At 44.0% G+C, this 13,601-nt stretch overlaps 1 protein-coding gene across 1 annotated transcript in view; it reads right to left on the bottom strand.

Moving 5' to 3' along the window:
• Positions 1 to 13,601, bottom strand: part of Riok3 (RIO kinase 3) — a 25,607-nt gene that overhangs the window by 4,829 nt on the left and 7,177 nt on the right. Inside the window, exons 2-9 of the mRNA XM_021150613.2 lie at positions 13,417 to 13,532; positions 12,557 to 12,702; positions 12,361 to 12,468; positions 12,049 to 12,158; positions 10,124 to 10,267; positions 7,403 to 7,530; positions 1,290 to 1,487; positions 622 to 781 (exon numbers count right to left, since the gene is read on the bottom strand). Coding sequence (XP_021006272.1) covers positions 622 to 781; positions 1,290 to 1,487; positions 7,403 to 7,530; positions 10,124 to 10,267; positions 12,049 to 12,158; positions 12,361 to 12,468; positions 12,557 to 12,702; positions 13,417 to 13,532 — 1,110 coding nt within the window. The remainder of the gene's footprint in view (positions 1 to 621; positions 782 to 1,289; positions 1,488 to 7,402; positions 7,531 to 10,123; positions 10,268 to 12,048; positions 12,159 to 12,360; positions 12,469 to 12,556; positions 12,703 to 13,416; positions 13,533 to 13,601) is intronic.

The following is a 13,601-nucleotide window of genomic DNA, read 5'->3' as shown; positions in this document are numbered from 1 at the left end:
GGATGGTTGTGAGCCACCATGTGGTTGCTGGGATTTGAACTCTGGACCTTCGGAAGAGCAGTCGGGTGCTCTTACCCACTGAGCCATCTCACCAGCCCGCAGCTTTACTTTTTAAGAGATGACTTATTTGTACTCCGTATGGAGTGAGTTCCTGCACACTGTACGTGCATCAGAACCTCTCAACTAGAATTGCAGGTGGCAATGGAGCAGCTGACCTGGGTGCTGGGAACAAGGACAGTTAAGTGCTCTTTCTTAATCACTGAGTCAACTCTACCTCCCCAACTCCCTTTAGACAGTGTCTTACTATATAGTCTATGCCACTGAAACTTACTAGATAAGGCTGACTCCAACTGTGGCTATCCTCCTGTCTCTGCCTTCTCAGGAACACAGTGGACACCACCATGCCTGGTTTAAAGACACTTACTTTAATGTCAACACCCTTTACAAGATTCTGTTTATCTTTTATGCCACCTTCAAAATTTATATTCCAAGATTTTTAAAGAGTTATCATCATTACTAAGACAGACTCTTGTGCTGTGTCCCCAGGTTGGCCTTGAACAGCTGGGACTATCGCACACAACTCACAAATCAGTGTACACATGCTACACAGGCACAACTTACATTAAGAGTCTGATAGTAGGCATCTTTCATTTCTTCATTACTAAGCTTTACTTCTTTTAACTTAGGGGCTGGAACTTGATCATGGCCAATGAAAGACATAACTAAAATGTGCTTCTTCAGCAGTACAACTGTTGGACAAGGAATTCCAGCCTTCTGCATTCTGTATAGAAAGAAATAATTAAGAATATAAAGATGAGAAGGAGAAAACATGCATTAATTCAACGAACACCTAACTAGGGCCTTCACTAAGCTGGTATTATGTTCTACACAGATGCAGAAACGAAAAAAAAGGTAAGACACAGACCCTGGTAGGGACACTCAATAGTGAAGTGGCATCATGGGAAGGCTGGCATAGGTGCAGCAAGCGCCCTGCATGCACGGTGATTCTACAGAAAGACCATTTAACATAGAACTTTCACACATGTGATGGGATGTCTAGGCAGATGGTGCCTTAGTTTCCCTTAAAAGTCAGTGAAGAAGGAAAATGCCTTTTTATTTACAAAGTAGGACTTCTGGTTCAAAACATGGAAATGTTTTCTGACAAAAAAACCTCATGAAGCACTAGAAAGTCAAAGCCTTTTGCTAATTCTGTAGATCTTGGCCTGGCTAGTAGTCCTGGTACAAAGGGCAATTCCCAAGGTCACCTGCAGCAAGACCATTTTCTTTACCTTGTAAGGTTGTGCATTTCTTTCTCTGCCCACATGCGGATGATCTTACGTGGATTTAGTTTACTGAAGCGATCTTTAAACCTGAAATCATCTTTAATGTACTTGTCACGATTCTTAAACTCATTAAGGGTTGTTTTAAATACCTTGATGGCACATTCTGTTGGTATAGCTTTACCATCTTCCTTTTCCTCCTCCAGGCTAAAGGGAGTAAGAAGAACTGAGTCACTGTAGGTCACCATAGGTTACCATGGTAAGACTCCATCCCACCAAGCACACCTACTTTGTTTCAAGGTGCCGCTGCTTTGCCTTGTTTATTTAATACCTTCAAGTACTGTATCTTAATAAAGTGTTAGGTTTTAGGGGGTTCTAATATGTTTCCTTGGATGGCCTGGAATCCTAGACCCAAATGATTCTCCTGCCTCAGCTCCCCAGGACGTGGAAATATAGATACACACTATTGCTCCTAGTTGGTTTTGTTCCTTTTAACATAAGTATACTTTCATGACTGTAGAATCAAGCTTGACAAGTAACAGAAAAACACACTTCTTAAAGCAAACTACTCTGACCGTGGATGATTTGGGATCAAAAGTCAACAAAGTCAACACAGAGAAAACCTTTTAAAAATAATGGCTTCTTTCTCGACAAATGGTGGTGTGAAGTACGCCCTGTGGGTACGTGAAGGGCAGGAGAGAGCAGAAACAGAGCATGAATGGACTCTAGAGAGAGCCAACCAGGATGTACACGGTTAGCAGCACTGGAACCAGAGCTGGGACAAAGGGGAGGACTCGAATGACATTCACAAGAGACTTGGGCCCTGTCTGAGGAAACACTGCAGTTAAGTCTGCCTAGAGAGAGGGAATAAAAGGTGAAGATGAGTGACAGGGTGAGGAGGAGACAGGCTCCAAAGACCTGGGACATTTCTCTAGAGGCAGCAGCCACCACGAGGGCTTATCACATGACCAGCATGTTAGAGTAGGAAGACCAAGGGAGGCAGAGGCAGGGCTGACTCAAGAGGTTTGAATCACAGCGATAACAGGGAAGAAAAGGTGGATGAAACTATAGCAACATTTCTTCTAAATACCTGCAGGCAGGCTACGCTGGAAGAGAAATGAAGTGCACCCAGAAGACAGAATCTGAGCCACGCCAGCAACCTCTCTGTGTATTACACTCTCCTGGCTACTTCTCCACACAGCCGCAAAGGTTCAGAGTCCTTTAGCAGGCTCTGTGGAACCCTTTCTTTGTGTGGCGTGTGAGATCTAAGGCTTTCATGTCCTCTATCTATGGAGAGCACTTACCTTTCCATACCTGCTCCTGTTTTCTCTAAATATCAGGCCCTTTTACTCAACCCATCACTGGTTTCCTTGGATGTCTACCAGGTGTCGTCCACTTTCCATTCCATGCCAAGAACAATGGTAGCTTCCTAGATCTGTTTTCCCCTCGGCTCTCATCTCAGGAAATAACACCAAGACCAGTCCAACAGAATAGACTGCTGATTATACTTTCTAACCATAGCTTCCCATTCGCTTCACTGCACCAAGAGTAAAGCAACACAATAGTTCATTTACACTGCCATGAAGACTTTTCCTAGAGTACTAGGGTCTGAACCCAGAACTCTCCATGCTACATGCTACTGAGCTACATCCATAGCCAAGACACTTTTTCTTTTTCTTTTTTACTATCATTCATTTTCCTTCTAGCAGCCCAAGTCATTTTTTGACCAAAAAAAAAAAAAAAAAAAAATTCCACCTTTGGTTCCCACTGAGCTTAAATAGCAGACTCCTTCCAGGGTCTCAGTCCTTCTTGCCCTACCTCCTCCTGCCTCCTAGGCTCCACTCTCTAGTCTGCCGTGCAGTGCAACCTCATCTTCCATGCACACTGGGTACGTCCTTCCTAGTCATTTCATCAGACTTCCCTGCTCTCCTCATCAAAACACAACACTGCTCCACTGCAACCTTGTACAGCCACATCAGCTGTTGTCTATATATTATTAACCTTGAAGGCAGCAGTGATGGAGCCTGTACTGGGTTAGAACAGGGACTTGAGCACCTAAGAATACCCAGTGGATGGAAGCTGCTTAAACACTGGCAACTGGATGAGGCAGCTTTCAGGAAGAGATTAGAGGCTTTAAAAGAAATGTCCCCAATACCCTAAATATGTTACAGACATACTAGGCTGACGTGAGATGAGCTTCCTGTCATTGGGCAGTTTACCCACAGAGTAAACGAAACCCTATTTTCAAAAAAATAAAATCAGAGATAGAGTCCAATTTAAATAATTCATCTCAATATTCTCCTAGCAAAACACGTCCCCGTACCTTAGGCAAATCACATATCCCTCTGCTAATTTTCTGTGCTTTATTTTTTGCGACAGGGACTCAGATAGCCTAGGCTTGCCCCACATTTACTATGCAGCTAAGGGTGAACTTGAAATCCTGTGCCCCAGCCAGGCAGTGGTGGTGCATGCCTTTAATCCCAGCACTTGGGAGACAGAGGCAGGTGGATTTCTGAGTTCGAGGCCAGCCTGGTCTACAGAGTGAGTTCCAGGACAGCCAGGGCTACACAGAGAAACCCTGTCTTGAAACCCTCCCACCCCCATCTCCCCAAAAAGCAATCCTGTGCCCCTTGCCTTCACCCTGAGTGCTGAGATTATGGCGTGCACCAACATACCCAGTTCCTTCTCTCCCTAGTATAGAGTCTTACTGTTGCTCAAGTGAACTCTTAACTCACAGGAAGCTGCAACTACCTATGTGCATCCTGTCTGGCTTCTTATGCCAACTTAAGGCCCTTAACCACATCACTGTGTTTATATCATGTTATTCCCCATATCTCTAACATTTACTGTCAGGTAAAAGTATAACTTTGTTGATTAGCACAAAATTGAAACTGTCTAATACACTTATCAACAGAGCTGAAGCTCTGACTATATGCCTGAGGCAGCCTCCCTCCCTCCCTCCCTCCCCACCTCTCCTGCGGCAACTACTGTCACTGTGCTCTTTCTAGAGTGATGACTGATCTTAGCTGTTAACTTCACTGTATTTGTAATCAGCTGAAACCCAAGAAGCTGGCATGCTATAAGGAATAATTCTCTTCCTTCTCCTCCTCCTTCTTCCTTTTCCTCTTCTTCCTTATCCCCATTACTTCCCCTCTTCCTCTTCCTCCCCTTCTTCCTCCTCTCCCTCTTCTTCCTCCTCTTCTTCTTTTTTGCCAGGACAGGGTCTCACAACATAGCCCTGGCTCAAACTCACAGAGATCTTCCTGCCTCGGTCTCTCAAGTTACAGGTATGTGCTGCCACCACCACCTGGCTGAGGGATTATTCTTGATCAGATCATTTAAGTATGAAGATCCACCCTAAATCTGGGCCAGACTTTCTGGTTAACAGCCCACATAAAAGGACAAGGAAGGCCCCTTGCCCTCACTCTTGCTGGCAAGATCATCTATCCTGCAGTATCCTGAGGTATCCCTTCACTGTAGGCGTGAGAACCTACTTCTTCACGATTCCAATGCAGACAGAAGATCAGCAGCTCCCTAGGAATTCCCAGGGGCTCCAGGGACATCCAATCTCCTGGACTGAACAACTTATCAGATTCTTGGCCTTTCTATCAGGAGGCATCCATTGTTGGACTATCAGACCAGTTTGTGAGCCACTCTAATAAGTCATCCCCCTTTAAAATATATACATATGTATACACATACAATCCTATGTATGTAATTCTATCATTTCTGTTCTTTTAAAGAACTCTGACTAAGCCAAGAGTGGTAACCCACACCTTGAATCCTGACAATCAGAGGCAGGCAGATCTCTGTGAGCTCAAGGCCAGCCTAGTCTACAAAGCGAGACCAGGACAGCCAGGGCTGGTTACACTGAGAAACCCTGTCTCAAAAACCAATTAAAAAAAAAGGAATAATAATAACACTAACCTGACTAATACACAGATATACAGATAGAGCTATGTGGACAAGCAGCTACAGATCATGACTATACTTCTTCAACTAGCATTTGGCTGTCAATATTGGGGATTTTGCTCACTTTAAAGAAAAAGTTGAGGTGGGACTGACTTCCTCATGATGTCTTCCCTGAATGTGTCTGGCAATGACCTCGCCCATGTCTCTTCCTACCCTACTGTGGTCTTCCCGTGTGTAAGCAACTGCATGCTTTTTCTGTGTTCATCAGTGTTCTTACTGCAGTGAACTCCTCCTGTTACGAGAGAGTCTGACTGACAGTTGTGGTGACAAAGACCATATGTACTGTTCCTTTTATGTCCTTGTGTGAATGAGGGTCAGTAGACAACCAAGGGCATTGGTCCTTCCCTTCTACCTTGGGGCAGAGTCTTGTTGTCTGTGTGCCAGGCAAGCTGACTGTAAGCTTCCAGGGCCTCTGCTGTCTCCAGCTCCACCCTGCTATAGGAGCACAGGAAACTCCAGTCCTCACACATGCATAACAAGCACTTTACCCTCTGAACCAACTCTCCAGCTCAAAAAAAAAAAAATCAAAGGGGAAACCCCAAGAAACAGGATTTGTTACACTAGCTAGCTCAGAATTTGAAAGGGAACAAAGCCAGCTCTCCATTCAGTGAAGCCTTCCACTAACTATTCAACAAAGACGGAAAAACAAGGCATACAGTTTGTCTCAGTGATTCATTAGGAATTGAGCTTCAGGGCACGCCTGTAAAAGTACATCTAAATTCAAGGATGTCCCTACAAGTTCCCATGTCATTTAAAGTGGCATGGTCAGGAATGGAGTTAAGAGCACTTGCCGTGCTCCCCGTTCCAGAGGACTGGAATGTGTTCGCAGCACCCACGCAGGACACTCACAAACACCTGTAACTCCAGCTCCAGGGAGCCAACAATGCCATTCAGCCGCTTACTGTCACGGGTGCATGTATGCACATATTCGCACACACATAAGTCTAGAATACAGAAAGGTCTACTAATACCTAGAAGTCCTTAAGGTATGTTAACTGGGGGAAGATCACTGCTTCAGATAAGTAACAAACATATACAAACTTCTGAAAGATTGGACTCAAAATTGTTACTTATGGAAACAAGTCTGTAAGTTCTGATGAAGACTATTTCTAGCACTTTCTTGTAACGTTTTAGTCAAGGCCAATCGTTTGTTTTACAATAACTTGTACATTAAGTCATATTATGTCTTATTTCAAGGAAGCCTGTGTTGAAAAGTATAAGGAAGAAATGCATGGTGGTACACGCCTTTAATCCTAGCACTTGGGAGGCAGAGGCAGGCGGATTTCTGAGTTCAAGGCCAGCCTGGTCTACAGAGTGAGTTCCAGGACAGCCGAGGGCTACCCAGAGAAACTCTGCCTCAAAAGAAAAAAGAAAAAAGAAAAAAAAAAAAAGGAAAAAAGAAAAAGAAAAAAGAAAGAAAAAGAAAAAAAGATTAATACCAGCAATTACAAAATACGATCTCACTGTGCTCTACAAAAATCCCATAGTGAGTATTCTGTTTCAGACTAGAGGTTGAAAGAGGCAAGCCTGTACCCCACACCCCACTTCTCTTTTGGTTGTTTTGGTTTTGTGCTGGGATTAGACCCAGGGCCTTATGTGTGCTAAGCATGTACTCTACCACAGAGCGACATCCCCAGGCCCAGCCTGCCTTCTATCCTCTTTTTTAGAATTTAACAATCCAACTTAATAGTTTGTGCATGGGCTGGTGAGATGGCTCAGTGGTTAAGAGCACCGACTGCTCTTCCAAAGGTCCCGAGTTCAAATCCCAGCAACCACATGGTGGCTCACAACCATCTGTAATGAAATCTGATGCCCTCTTCTGGTGTGTAAGACAGCTACAGTGTACTTACATATAATAAATAAATAAATCTTTAAAAAAAAAAGAAAGACTTTAAAAAAAATAGTTTGTGCATTATGGATGTGTGTAAAGAGAAATAATTATGAAAACTAAAGGCAAAGACTTGATTAATAGGCATTTGAATGCTTTATAAGTACAAAATAAATAAAAAGTACTGTCTAACCTTTCTACAGTAGTGATGTCTAAATGCCTACTTGCTCTGCAGCACTGTTAGATTCTATATAAATCCATGAGTCCTGAGGAGAAAGGTGCTTTCACACCGTGGCACTGTTGGTTGTGGTTTTTCATTTACCTCCCTCCATATGCATGAAAGACAACAGATTCCTTTCCTGTACTAATACAGCCAGTGATTGTCTCCAGGGTTCCAGAGTTGACCATTTTATACATAAGTAAGCGTGTCTTAGGATCAACTGCCTTTTCCTGTAAGAGACAAAGTTCTATAAGTGAAATGGTCAACATGAACGACTCTGTAAAGGCATATGCACAGCAGGCGCTCATGAGAGCAGGAGCACGGTCACGTACTTCTTCCCTCCCTCCCTCCCTCAGGGCCCCTGGCTGTCAGCTCCAGTGTCATGACGCTAGCTAAAGAGATGGGTTTGGTGACAGTCCCGAGTCTGGGCCATAGAGTCACTCCTTCTGTGGCAGACAACCTCAAGGGCCAGAGCTTTTTGAGGAATAGCCCCAAAGGGACTTTAAGTGCTGACAGCAGAGCCATAGTAACCCATGTTGAAAGGTAAGGAGAGCCACTGAAGGGCGATCCTACGATGTAGAGCACAGAGTAGGTGAGATACGATGTGTCTGAGTGTGGACACAGGCACTGACTGTGTGTAAGGGACTCGGGCCCACCCGCAGCCTGCTCTGGAAGTGTCTGAAGATGACCGCTCATCTGCTATGCTTCCTCCAACTGACCTCACGGAGAAGTCAGCCTATTCTCCTTCACTTCACCATGAGCCTCGATGTGCAGAGTAAGAGGCTCTGATGTACTGGGAAAACTAGCTTCCCGGAAGAGCATCTGCTCTGACCAAGGGCCTCACCGTCCTTCTCACAGCACTGCTGGCTTCCTAGCTCTGGCTCCCCACTTTATGGAAGATGATGTGGGTCTGGAAAGGAATCTCTTCAAGGAAATCAAAACCCTGAGCCCTGCACCCTGAGCTTATACTCCTCCACTCTTCCCCGTCCTCCCAGGTAGGATACTAAAGTAGACAAAGTGCAGAGACAATGAGGGCTCCTGGGTGGCACCCTGCACGGCTCCAGTCTCGGAGGTCATTGATAGAGTGTTCAGGACTATGTTCCCTCTGGCCTCTGGTAACCCCCAATTTTGTCCCAAGATAAATGACTAGCCCCAGAGGAGAAAACCGAACGGAGAACAGCTCCCCTGAAGAGTGGGGGTCACATTCCTGCCGTCTCCTTCCATGGCAGCAATGTGCTCCCTCCCCAGCCCCCACACTATTGCCAGGACTGTGGGTGGGACATATGCCGAGATTACAGCCAATAGGACTGGGGGAAATGTACGCAGGTGGTAAGTGATACATTTGGGATGCCAGGCAGGAGTGTACAGATTGTAAACCTCTAGATTTAATGTATGCAAAGTCTCTCCCCTTCCCTAACCTCTGACCTTTCTTGACTGCCCTGTAACATCTTCTTTACCTAGCTAGGTACCCTCCACTGGGGACCCAGGTCTCTCTTTTACCTTTTATGAAGGTAGAATTCATACACCACCTCTGGAGATATTCCGAGGCTAGAAGACAACAGCTTCTCCCTTCCAGTCCTGAGCCAGTACCAACCTAGTGACATCTTCCCCTGTGTACCCTTGTGGCTCCCTACTACTGAGCCTTGAAATGAGGCTCTTTGGCTATAACTTCCACATTCTGCCCTTAAAAAAGAAACTGGAAGTTAAAACAAATCAAAACCCAAACACTGGCTTAATCAAAGTCTTATTTTACCAACTTTAACCAAGTTTAAATAACTCTGTCTTACAGGTTTTAGAAAAACGTTATTCTTTTTATTTATGTATACATGTGGATGCTAAGGCAGACTTGAGCTGCCTGGTGTGGGTACAGGTAACTGAACTTACTAAAACAATCGTGGGGTGTGTAACACATGCCGGTAGTCCCAGCACTCGGGAGGTTAGAGGCACGTGTATCTGAGTTCAAGGCCAGCCTGGAAAGCAAGTTCCAGGACAGCCAGGGTTTAATTCAGTTTACACATTATACTTTCATGTCCAGTGTCCAGTTTTCAAACATTTTTTCACCTGCATTAGCCCAGAGAGCAAATAATGTTATCTGTAATTTTTTTTTTTTTTTAATAAGATATCACTAGTCCAGGTTGGCCAGGAAATCACTGGAAAGCCGAGGCTACCCTAAAACTCATGGCAATACTGCTGTGTTAGCCTCACACTCCAATGTGCTGGGATTATAGGCATGAGCCANCTGAGCTCAATTTGAACTCCTTGACTAGACTAGTCCCTGGCAGGCAGATGGGTCACTTTACTAAAACACTACCAGGAGTTAACCTCATACAGGTTCTGGACATGCTAAAACTTGTTGAATCTCATGAAATCAAGGGTCACCAACTGTCTCTGCTAAGCCAGTTGGGTTCTTTTAGGGTCCTGCTAGGTGATGTCAGGGTTTGAAGGCTCAAAATTACTACCTCCACCAAAGCCTCTGATGACCCCTGACCCAGTGTATGTTTTANGGGTGCTGTCCTGGGTACCACTTTCATGTGAGGGGCCACACAGGAAGAGGGGCTTCACCCGCTACACCAAATCCTGCGAGCCTGGCAGCACTGCTTCCAGAAATTGAAAACTCTATAATATGTGTCTTCAATAACTGATTAACTGAATGTTAAATCAGAAAATGCCAAAAAGCAACATCACTCGAGTAGCCCTGATTTGGAAAGCCAATTTCAGGGAAAGGGGTGGAGGTAAACATAAAGTTTTGTTTTGTTCTTTTTCCTGAAAACACTGTTTGTAATATGAATTTTCAACCACAGTAGTAGTGCTAAGCATGCTTACAGCGGTAGAATGTTCCTTCTTCTCGTGGAGACGGGCACTCCGACGCTCTTCTGAGTAGGCGTGTTGTTTTAAGGCATTAAAAACGTGGTTGGATAGTTTCAAATCCATTCCAATTCCATCCCCTACCTGAAAGCCAGGGGCAAACTGACAAAAACAGAAAAGTCACGAGTTAAATGTTTTCACATGGTAGCCACGATGCTGGGAACAACGGTGAGAAGTTAGTCTTGCAGTCGATTTCATACTCAACAGATGGCCTCATACAAAAACAACCCACAGGCCCAGGGGAGCAACACAAAACAACTGCAGCCCAAAGGATGACATATCCTATGCAGAGAAACACTTCACCATATCTAAAGTGAATGTCTCTCAGCATTTGTTTTGTACCTTATTTTCATGCCAAAGAACACAATGTTATAAACCCTACTCTAAATCTTAACAACAACAAAAAAATACAATTTCATAAATTATTTTTGAAGACTAAGCTGCTACAGTAAACTGTACAATCACCTCCACGGCAATTATAGTCCACTTAGATAGCTGCTAGGCATCGGTGGATATTTAAATTTGAGTTGATTACCATGTCAGAAGACAGGGTAGGTGGTATTCCCCATGACTAAGTTCTGCTGCACTGCACTGTGCCAGAGCCATACCAAGTATTTCCAGTCAGAATACAGCACAAGCACACCCAATGAGATACTTACTAGACGTGCATTTGTGTGCTAAGGTCTGCATTCTTACCAACCACAGTACTTATGAAAGAAAATACTTTAGAGTGGAGAAATGGCTCCCCAATTAGGAACACTTGTTCTTCCAGAGAACCTGAGTCAGTTCCTAGCATCCATGTAAACAGGTTCACAGCAACCTTTGACTCAGTGCCAGGGGATCCAACGTCCTCCTCAGGCCTCCATACGCACCTCAACACCTGTTTGTGTGTGTGTCTCTCTCTCTCTCTCTCTCTCTCTCTCTCTCACACACACACACACACACGCAAAGTTTAAAAAAATTAATTTGTATGTGTGAGTGTTTTGCCTATATGAATGTACCATGTGCATGCCTGTGCCCATGGAAACCAAGAGTATCACATCCTCTGGGACCAGAGTCAAGGATGGCTGTGAGACACCATGTGGGTGCTGGGAGACAAGCCCAAGTCCTCTGCAGGAGCAGCAACAACTATAAACTGCTGAGCTATGTTGCCAGTGCCCAAGACTTTTTGGTTTTACTGTTTCTTTCTAACTGTGGGTGGATACACATGCACAAGCATGTGTGAATGACCTCGGAGGCAGAGGCATCAGACCTCCTGCAGCCGCTGGAGCTGCAGTATATAGTTGGCTGTGAACCACCTAATGTGGGTGCTGGAAGTCAATCTTGGGTCCTCTGGAAGAACAAGTGTAAGCTTTTCCTTTTCTCGCTCTTTCCTGTCCCTATTGCTGTGTCCTGTAAAAACACTGTTTGTAAAAAATCATGTACTAGGGGCTCTGCTATTCTTCTTAATTGTAGAATCCTGTAAATTAAGTCAGTTTGGAAACTATGATCCTATGTTTTACCCCACAGCACTGTGTGCTCTCTTTTGCACACTGGGTTTGGGGCTTGGGCATTCATCTAGACCACCTCTACAGCCTGAGGTGGTGGCCACAGTATAGAGGAGCACAAAAAGGAGCATGAGTTTGAGGCCAGCCTCAACTATGTTGTGAGACCATATGAAAGAAGTAAAAGAAAATAAAGCTTTAGAAATGTCCTATACTGTATCCAGAATGCTGCTGGTTTGTATTCGCGCTTTGTGTTTTTGTGTTCATTATGTAGCCCTAGCTGGCTGTAACTCACTATGTACACCATGTCTCTGCCTCCCAATACTGCGATTAAAGGCATTGCACCATACCTGGACTGGAATATTGTTTTTAAAATGTATTTAACTATCTATAACTTACATTTTCCATTCTTGCTGTGTTCTTTCTTCCACATACTACTTCATCATGCTTGGTGGTGATGTCTTTTCCTTTTCCAATAAAACCCTTTTTGGGAGTAGGAATTGGCTTTGCTAAAGGCAATTAAGAAAAGCCAAGAATATAAGAATAGCAAGTCATAAAGTCTTGCACTCAGCAAGACACCGGAGAAACACTGAATCTAATAGAGTGAATTATCAAATGAGATCCAAATATAAACATGAATCTAGACAAGTTCACTGGAGACATTGCTCTTCCGTACTCCACCCTTCCCAACTGTGCCCTAACAAGAAGCACCTGGTCTGTAGGGATCGTCTCGAGTGTCCTGCCAGTCAACCTCGTCTTCAGAGCTGTCACTGTCTTCAAAAGGATGAACTTTGCGATAGTTTTCAAACGAAATGGAAACTTAAAAGGTAAAATGTTGATGGTTTATTTTGGAGGGTACACAGGCATTTCCTACCACCCAGTGGAAATGTCATGTGAGCTCTGGTACCTTTGCTATCACCATTGAACTTCTTTTCTTCACGCCTAAGCTGTGCATCATATTCTCTGTCAAATTCCATCTGTAGCATCTGAGCCAGCATTAGGTCACTGGAAGTGTCAATGTTTTCTCCAGAAATGAATGGTCCTTCAGCAACACTGTTCAAAATAAGGTGATATAAGCTGATCTGATGTGCTGTGCTAACAGCTACTAACTGTGAGAGAAGAAAGCATCTTTAATGCTAAAATCCCACTGAAGAAGGGGCAACCAACACATTTACCATCCTCTGTCCAGCCAGCTTCAAACCCACAGCCAACTCTGAGAGCCGCAGCTAGGATTGAGAGCTGGGAGAGAGACCTACAGGGTCTGTCAGGAAATCCATACGGAAACCCAGAATGCTTGTTGTCTATAATCTAACCAAAGCAGAAAGAAAACTAATGAAGAAACAGACAACAAACACTAGAAAACAATACCTCAATAGTTTAACTGTTGCATTAAAAGGAACAAAACCCAGAGACAGAGTGGTTTGTCTAAGATAATATAAACTCAGAATCTCTTATCCAAATTGCTTGAGACCAAAAGTACTTATGATTTTGAAAGTTTTCAGACCCAAAGTCTGAAATGACTAATGTTTAAGTATTCTTGATCTGAAAAATTATAATCCAAAATACTCTAAAATCTGAAAATTTCTGAGTGCTTTTTTGAGTGTCCAAAACTTTAGGGGCTACTCGCTCTGTACTGAAAATCAGGATGAATTAGGTACAGTGTGCTTTTTTTTGCATGGCTGAGTGTGCACTTTTACTCATGTGTAATGACAATCCCCAGTCAGACTCTAAAGCTGTGTTACAGCAAGTGCTGTGTGTGTCACGTACACAACTTCAGGGAAAGCAGCCGCTTCTTCTTCCAACTGCAGCTCTTTAGCCAGCTCCTCGCTCATCACCTCGGTCAGTGAACAGGATACTGTGTTTTGAGGGGTAGCCCATGGGCACTGTTTAAACAAAAGAGAAAAACTTTATAATAGTAACTACATAGTTGAGGTTACCTTTTTTTTTTTTTT

Source organism: Mus caroli, chromosome 18, assembly GCF_900094665.2.
Source record: "Mus caroli chromosome 18, CAROLI_EIJ_v1.1, whole genome shotgun sequence".
In the NCBI taxonomy this organism is placed as follows: domain Eukaryota; kingdom Metazoa; phylum Chordata; class Mammalia; order Rodentia; family Muridae; genus Mus; species Mus caroli.
The sequence above is the reverse complement of the archived record's forward strand: the minus strand, read 5'-3'. Positions and strand labels throughout refer to the sequence as shown.